The sequence below is a fragment of the Triticum aestivum genome, chromosome 2A (genome assembly GCF_018294505.1).
Source record: "Triticum aestivum cultivar Chinese Spring chromosome 2A, IWGSC CS RefSeq v2.1, whole genome shotgun sequence".
NCBI classification, from domain to species: Eukaryota; Viridiplantae; Streptophyta; class Magnoliopsida; order Poales; family Poaceae; genus Triticum; species Triticum aestivum.
Window position 1 is genome coordinate 62,691,746 of NC_057797.1, and position 8,312 is coordinate 62,700,057.

General features: G+C 48.1%; 1 protein-coding gene across 1 annotated transcript; it reads left to right on the plus strand.

Moving 5' to 3' along the window:
- The first annotated feature begins 659 nt into the window (after positions 1 to 659).
- LOC123187478 (B3 domain-containing protein Os07g0679700) lies at positions 660 to 7,887 on the plus strand. The gene is made up of 12 exons (XM_044599351.1): positions 660 to 1,086; positions 1,894 to 1,975; positions 2,063 to 2,164; positions 2,230 to 2,969; positions 3,145 to 3,241; positions 3,723 to 3,897; positions 4,917 to 4,993; positions 5,077 to 5,490; positions 5,623 to 5,672; positions 5,805 to 5,918; positions 6,538 to 6,605; positions 6,780 to 7,887. Exons 1-12 carry the CDS (start codon positions 953 to 955, stop codon positions 7,574 to 7,576), a joined length of 2,850 nt encoding a protein of 949 aa, XP_044455286.1. The 5' UTR covers positions 660 to 952; the 3' UTR covers positions 7,577 to 7,887.
- Positions 7,888 to 8,312: the final 425 nt, after the last annotated feature.

Consider the following 8,312-nt stretch of genomic DNA (forward strand, 5'->3'; position numbering starts at 1 on the left):
TGGCGTTCGTGAAAGGAGGCGCCGCCGCCGAGGCCGGCTGGAATTGAACGTTATTAACCGGGTCGCCTCCACCTGAAGGCGACGTCACACGCGGCCTGCCGGTGCCGGAGCCGGAGGCATTGAAGGCCGGCCGGCGTCTGGGCTGGCTGGCATTCTGAAATTCCTCGCTCGCATTGAATTCGGCGCAGGGCAGGCCGCTGCCCGTCGCCTCCTTTTTGTTTTCTTCCGGGAGAACAATCCGCCATAAACTAAACCCAGCCCTGCGCCCTGTCAGGCATGCGCGAAAGCGGGAGCCCTCGCCTCCTCTCCTCTCCTCCCATTTTTACCACGTCGGCAATAGAAAATGTGCGCCCATGACTGCAGCGGCGACGTCGTGGAGGGGAGCAACGCGACGCAGCAGCCAGCGGGGCGGAAACCGTAGGAAAAGCACGGCATGTCGTGCATGCACGCACGCACGCTCGCACGCACAGGAATAAAAAGCCACGCTCGCTACCCCAACCCCCGCCCCTAAAAAAATCCCGGTCGTTGCTTTCAGCTGGCTTTATTTCTGGGAGGAAAAAGGAATTCCTCCTCGTTCTAGTACGAGTGTAGTAGCACTGCCCGCAGCTGCTTCGGGCATCCCATCTCGTCGCTGTCCTTCCCTCCCTCCCTCCCTCCCTCACCTGGCTTGCCCGCACCGCACCGCATGCGCCAGTCGCCACCGATCGCCCGCCCGTTCGCGCGTGCGTCGGTTGCTCTCTCCACATCCAGCGGAAAACTACGCCTCCCCCACCCCCCTCCCTCCCTCTCTCCGTATCTCGGGCGGGGGTGGGTGATGCGGTGAGGCGGGGCGGGGCGGGGCGAGGTGGACTCTGCTTTCCCTTTTCGGCGGGGGCAGCAGCAGCGGCGGCAGCTTGATCGGAGAGGGAGGGCGGGGGACTCGTCGGCGCGCGACGGAGCGGAGCGGGCGGCCATGGCGGGGATGGCCGCGGCGGCGGCGAGGTGCATGAACGCGGCGTGCGGCGCGCCGGCCCCGGGGGTGGGCGAGTGGAGGAAGGGCTGGCCGCTGCGATCCGGCGGCTTCGCCGTGCTCTGCGACAAGTGCGGGTACGCCTCCCCTCCCCTCCCCTCCCACCACCTCCTCCCTCCCTCCCTCCCTCCCTCCCTCCCTCCGCGCTTGCTCTGCGTGCTCTGTTCCGAATGGGATGGGTGGCTCGCTGACTAGCTCGTCGGCTGGGCGAATCGATTCGTCTCGATGCTCTGCCTACCTTTGCCCCCCAGCCTTTTCTTCACGGGGAGACGATGTTTTGTTCCTTGTTGCGGTTGGGCAATCTGAGGATTTCCTTTTTGTCTTGCGCGTGGAGCAGTTTTTCAGAAAAGCGGAGTTGACTCGGCTGTAGCCTGCGTGGATACCTACCAGCGGCATAGAACAGATACTAGTTAGCAGTAGTTGGTTGTGTGGAGCTCATGTCCAATTCAGATTTTGTGTAATCGCTCAGTTAATCAGGGCCGACCCAAAAATTGCTGGCAGCAGCTTGATTCTGGAAATTGATCCTGTATGATATAAGCTGCGCCTGCTTGGTAAAAGTGATCTCTGTGTCTTGTATGCTTGACTCAGAGTTTCTGCTTGCTTGAGGAAACACTGCCTGCTGCTTGGTGAAAGTCACCTCTGTGCCCTGTATGGTTGACTCAGACTTGCTGCTTGCTTGGCAGTAACTATTCGGTGTTGTGACACTGGAAGTTCTCTTGCGGTTCGTTTTCGATGATGACGGGAGAAACATGTTTAATCTAGTATATTTGAAGATTGTTTTTCCTGCAACATAGGAAATTACTGTTACCCTGTTACTACTATCATTTTATAGTTTAATTTTCTGGTCCTGTCGATTCTTACCATATCATTTGTGCTGCGCTCAGGTTGGCGTTCGAGCAGCTCGTCTTCTGCGATATATTCCACCAAAAGGAGTCTGGTTGGAGGGACTGTTCGTTTTGTGGGAAGGTGAGTGAGACTCTGACACATGCTGTGAGTTATATATGCAACCAAACTGTTTCACAGCAATAATTCCAAGGGGCTCCGCCGTTTCAGCGTCTCCATTGCGGCTGTGTTGCTTCGAAGAATTCCTTTGATCTGCTTGATAGCGGAGGAGTTCAATGCGTGAATTGCATGAAGAATCCAGGACCTCAACCTGTAAGTTTCTTTTTCGCGTCATCTTCCATTTCTTTTCTTTCCAAATCTGATTGTTCTTTCTGCAGGTTTCGTGTCAAGTGGCTCCAAAGCTTTTTTTACCTCCTCCAAATAACCAGAGACTCTTTGGTAAAAGCGATGAATTGTTGCCAGGTAGACCGTTGGAATCACCGTCCCTTATGCTCGATTCCAGAAGTGATGATATTGCTATTATAACTAAGAGCAATCATCCATTCATGGTAAAGAACTTGGAAATTGGGCAAAGCAGTAACATTTTGAGGCAAAAGGAAATTGAAAATGGCGCAAGGCAGATTAAGTGGGAGCAACCGACACTCAGTATTGGGGACATGGGAAGGATGCCTTTCTTAATTAGGCCTCAGAGTGCATTAGAGTCTCCCCAATCCCAGTGTACACGAAGAGATGATAATAGAGACCCGACAGCCGATAGCACAACAAGTGAATCAATTTCAGAGGCAGGCCTCAGTATGAGCTTGGGCATTGCTAATAATGGAAACAAGATGGAGGCTACTTCAACTATGGAAAGACCCATGGTGTCACCAACAACACCGTTTTCTGAAGGAAGAGAACTTGCCACTACATTATCTCCATTTCAGCATGCGCAGAGGGCTCGGCATTTTCTCACCAGACCACCGAGGGTTGCCGAAGGTGCTGCTTTCGACCCAATGAGAGATGGTTTTCCACATCTTCGTGTTGCCAGACCACCTGCTGAAGGAAGGGGTCGCAATCAATTACTTCCACGGTATTGGCCAAGAATAACAGATCAAGAGCTGCAGCAAATTTCTGGAGAGTATCCTTTAATATTATTTTTTCAACTCCTTGGCAACACTGATGCTTAAATTATATACATGCAAATTACATGATGCATAGTTGATCAAGTAGGAGAGGGAGCGTCTTCAATATGCTGTGTATTTGTTTTTGTTGTGGATATTGTGTTGTGTTCCTTGACTGTATTTTGCTGCAAGTTCGAATTCAACCATCGTTCCACTGTTTGAGAAGGTTCTAAGTGCTAGTGATGCAGGACGCATAGGACGACTTGTTCTTCCAAAAGCCTGTGCCGAGGTGATATGTCTCTTCTGTATACCCTTCTGCTTTCTCTTCATAATTTAGTATGCTGTTGCCACACGTTTCGATTTTATTTTGCCATATAATCTGTATGAATAAAAACCTTTATGCAAGGAGCACCATGAGCTCCCGGATGTTAGAATTTGGGGAAGCACAGTTGCCTATGTTCAAGAGATCGATTGGAAATGAAAATAAGCAACCAAGAAAACCTGTTGTAACACAGACAACAAGTCAGTCTAATTAGCATTTAGTCCCTTGCTGTTTTGCCTATTTGCATTCTCATGGCGTATTTAGAATAGTAACATCATTATATTGGTGATACTCCTGTCTAAATGATCAAGTGAAACCTGTTTCATGGTCAGAAAGTGCCATTCACATAGCTGCTGTGATGTCGGGCAGCAAACTGCTTGATAATATCCCCATAACATATATAAGTTTTCTCCCCTATAATCCTGAGTTGCTGAGGTACTCTATGTAGGCCTATTTTCCACCAATCTCTCAGCCAGAAGGTCGTCCATTGACAATTCAAGATGCAAAAGGCAAAGAATGGCATTTTCAGTTCAGATTCTGGCCAAATAACAACAGCAGAATGTATGTCTTGGAGGGTGTTACACCATGCATACAGTCCTTACAATTACAAGCTGGTGATACAGGTGATTTGCAACTTATTTCTTATATATGGTTTTTTGAGGAATCTTATTATCATATTATATACTCCCTCCGCCCAAAATAACTGTCGTGGCTTTAGTTTAAATTTCTTCAAATTTGAACTAAAGCCATGACAGTTATCTTGCGACGGAGGGAGTATGATAATAAGCATTGCTTGCTCTATTGCATCACGCGCATGTTCATGGTTTAAGCGTGATTTTACGTAGGGCTTCATTCATTCAAAAGAATTCCATAGGAATTTTGCAAGATTCTATTCCTTGGGAATTTTTCAGCTTGTTTGATTTGTAGAACTGAAAACCATGGAACCATAGCAAGTTTTCCTATGGAATAATTCACATGCAATTCTGAAGGAAATTTCCCTCAAGGTCCTTTTGTGTTTATGACAATAGCGAACACCCAATCCTTAAAAATATTTCCTCTTTTTTCCTGTGGTGCAACCAGAAATTTTTGTTATATATTCCAGGGTTGTCAATTCCTGTAGGACTCAACGTATCATGAATCAATCCCTAAATTTTTCATATTTCTGTATTTTTATAGTCCTGTGAATAAAAAGGTCCTATGCGAATATTATTCTATCGAACATTTGTGTTTACTTTGGCATTTTTATTGGGAAAGCAACCGAAGCATAAATTTTTACTTCAGTAAAGAGACAAATTATGAATCTCCTTAAGCAGTTCCAACTTTCTAAACTAGATGCATTGCCAGTTATCATGGAATGGACAAGTGCAAGGAGATATATGACATGTGTTCATTGTATTTTTGTTGTATCCATATCATTGTATTTCTGTCACATCATATAGATTTGTTATTGTAAATGTTCATATATTTTTCTACCTACTTGGTCAAACTTTATAAAATTTGACTTCAGTCAAAGCTAATATGCAGAGTAAATAAAAACGGAGGGAGTATTGTGATTTTACTGGGAAGATTTTTATATGTACTGGCGTATGTGATTTTACTGGGAAGATTTTTATATGTACTGGTGTTTTTTCATTGTCTACAGTGACCTTCAGTCGGATAGAACCTGGAGGGAAACTTGTTATGGGCTTCCGAAAGGCCACAAACACTGTCAGTTTGCCAGTAAGTTTGAATTTCAAAGCAATTCTGTTCCCTATTCTGTGCCTCCAGCTTTACTTCAATGTATTTATGTTACTTCTACACAGGACTCACAGATTTCAGCCATTGCAACTGGTTCCCTTCTCGGTGATTCATTCTTTTCTAACACAAATGAGAATCTATCTATAGTAAGTGGTTACTCAGGATTTCTTCAGTCAATGAAGGGAGCTGCAGATCTCCAGCCAAGCTCTCTATTTGATCATCATGCCAACTCAGCTGATGGGGATGTTAGTTGGCTTAAGGCAGATAGATTTGGTGGCAGGCCAGATGAGGGGTCTTTTCAGTTTTTACACAAAAGAAGCCGCAGTATTGGTTCCAAAAGCAGGAGGCTTTTAATGGATAACGAGGAGGCCCTGGAACTGAAGCTTTCCTGGGAAGAGGCTCAGGAGTTGTTGCGTCCTGCTCCATCTGCAAAACCAACAGTTGTGATGATTGAGGACTATGAATTTGAAGAATATGATGTAAGCTGGCTTCATTCTTCACGTTTCATCACTTCAAGGCACCCTTCATTTGAAGCCTAGCAAGACAACTCTTCATTCTCAGCAATGGACTTTGATAACTGAACCTATTCTAACTTTACCACGTACATGCAGGAACCTCCTGTCTTTGCAAAGAGATCAATTTTCACCAGTCGTTCTACAGGGTAAGATACTCAATGAACACAACAAAATACCATGGTAGTCTAGTTTTCAACATGTCAGGAAATCATATGGAAGTTTATGTTCTTAGCTTCAGTTGTACCAAGTTGTGCAAATACCTGATTGTGTATATTTAGGGAACAAGATCAATGGATTCAGTGTGATGATTGCTCAAAATGGCGTCGTCTGCCTCTTAATGTCATTATTGCCTCCAAGTGGAGATGTGCTGACAACACATGGGATCCAAAAAGGTAATGCTATTTCACCTTTGTGATGGAACCTATTTTTATTCCGCTAAAAGCTGTCAATTATGATGATCAGTAGGGTGTGTGATGATGGACTGCATACTGAAAATCTTAAGCTTTTGACTGATTCTGGTTTTGTCTAAACTGGCCCACAGCCATACCTGAGCAAAAGTTTCTTTTAATTAAACAACCTCTGTTTTCTCCTCTGACTGACCACCTTTTTACTTGTGCTAAAAAAACTTTTTACTTTATTGCATAGGATATCTTGATTAGGTCTATGAAAAACTTAGTAGCATCGCGTATCTAATACTACTGTCTACTCATGAGCTATCTAATAGTCTAAAACTCTAAATACAATCAGAATATTCTGTGATGTTATTCAGAATATTTTTTGCTATTACTTCTTCAGCCTTGAAACAATTCTCTATTGTTATCCCTGTGTTCATCGCAATTTCGTCGATGTGAAATAATTCTAGTTATAAGTACGTTGCTTTTACAGACATACCAGTGCATATAATGTTGTAACCTCTCTTTGTTAGTGTTCCATATTATTTTCATCGTATTTCATAGTGCTTTCACATTCTGCTTAGCTGCTTGTGCTTAAATCAGTTGCTACAACATGCAGCTGTTCCTGCTCTGCACCTGAAGAATTAGCCCACAAGGAGTTACAAAATATTCTCCAGCAGTACGAAGGTATGCATTATTTGCTAGCCCTGATAACAAGAGTACAAGATATCCATGATAAAGAAAGGACGTTTAGGCAGCTTCACCTTGTAAAAAGTAGAACTGAAAATAAAAATGGAAAGAGGAAACTTTTACCAAGACATCACCATTAAACAGAACCTAAAAGGCTAACTATCACTGCAGAGATAAGGAGGCGGAAGAGCAACTATTTCTTGAAGCAGAGCATCCCCGAAATGGATGCGTCGAGCCTTGACGCCTTGGCCACTGCCGCAGTCTTTGGGGAGGTCGGGAACCAAGGCGCTGCTTCGGTCGCAACGACCACCAAGCACCCCCGGCACCGGCCCGGCTGCACTTGCATAGTGTGCATCCAGCCGCCCAGCGGCAAGGGGCCGAAGCACAACCCGGCGTGCACTTGCAACGTGTGCATGACCGTCAGGCGCCGTTTCAAGACGCTCATGATGAGGAAGAAGCAACGGCAGTCGGAGCGAGAGGAGGCCGAGGCGAGCAAGAGGATCGCTTGGGTGGGCAGGGACGAGCCCGAAGGAAGCAACCTGTCGCGGTCCCCCCAGACGGTGGACACCGCGCGGGACTGCGACGTGATCATGTTCGACAAGGCCGGCGCGAACAAGGGCCACATAGACCTCAACTTCCACCCCGCCAGCCGCGAGGAGGAGCAGCAGCATGGCGGCCAGCCCCGGGTGAGCATGGTCAGCCTCCTCGAGGTCGCGAACCGCCCCCTGGAGAGCTACATGAAGCAGAACGGCCTCGTGAGCCTGGCGGCGGAGCAGGGGAGCAGCTCGGGCACGGCCACAGTCCCGTCTCAGCCCGCTCCGATGGAGAGCGAAGAGCGGCCCTCCGACGAGGGGCGTGCCGTGGCGGTGGAGCAGGAGCGAGAGCCCGTGGACAACATGTCCGTCGACGAGGCAGCCTGTGAGAACCAGGGCAATGCTGCCAGTGCCAGTGACATCGCTGCTACCTGACCTGAGCTTGTTGACCGTGCGCCTGTGTTAGTGGGTGGGTGTTTGTAACTTGTGTGTGTGTGTGTGTGTGTGTATGATCGGCTTACCCCTTTTTTCCCCAAGGAACAGCTGGTGCGTTTTGATGTGAAGATCAAAATGATAGGGTTTCCTCGTGTTGGTGTAACATACGTGTACAGGGCTGTGCAACCTCGTTTGTACTAAAGTTGTAAGCTCGGTTGGTATGAAAGGCAGCTTGGTGGCTGGCTGATTGGTGTTGTACCCCACGCCTAAGAGCAACTCCAACGGGTCGACCCAGACACGGATTTTATTCTTTTTTTTGTCCGTTTGAGTTGCCCGTCCGTGTTTGCTTTTTTGATTGGGTCGGTCGGTGCATCCAACGGGGCAGACGCATTTTTAACATGTCCGCGTTGTCATTCAGTCGAACGCCTGGTACACGAGCTTCGTGCCGCCGCACGAAGCTCGTGCGCGCTCGCCGTGTCCACACCGCAGACCGCCGCCCCACAGCTCGCTGCGCCTCACGGCTCTCCTGTGCCGCCGCCTGCCCCATGGCTCGCCGCGCCCACAGCTCGTTGCCCCGCCGCTCTCCCTGTGCCGCAGCTCGCTGCGCCTGCCTGCGGCTCTCCCCCTGTTGCCGCTCGCCGTGCTGGTGCTGCCCCGTGCCGCCACGAGCTCGCACCCCGCCCCCGCAGCAGCTTGCCAGGGTTGCAGCAGCTCTCACCCCGGCCGCGACACGCCC

Bases quoted from the DNA above. Each gene is read 5' to 3' on its own strand.
- LOC123187478 (XM_044599351.1), top strand. From the start codon at position 953: ATGGCGGGGATGGCCGCGGCGGCGGCGAGGTGCATGAACGCGGCGTGC. The intron at 1,976-2,062 runs GTGAGTGAGACT...CCGCCGTTTCAG, and splicing joins ACTGTTCGTTTTGTGGGAAG to CGTCTCCATTGCGGCTGTGT. The intron at 3,898-4,916 runs GTGATTTGCAAC...CATTGTCTACAG, and splicing joins ATTACAAGCTGGTGATACAG to TGACCTTCAGTCGGATAGAA.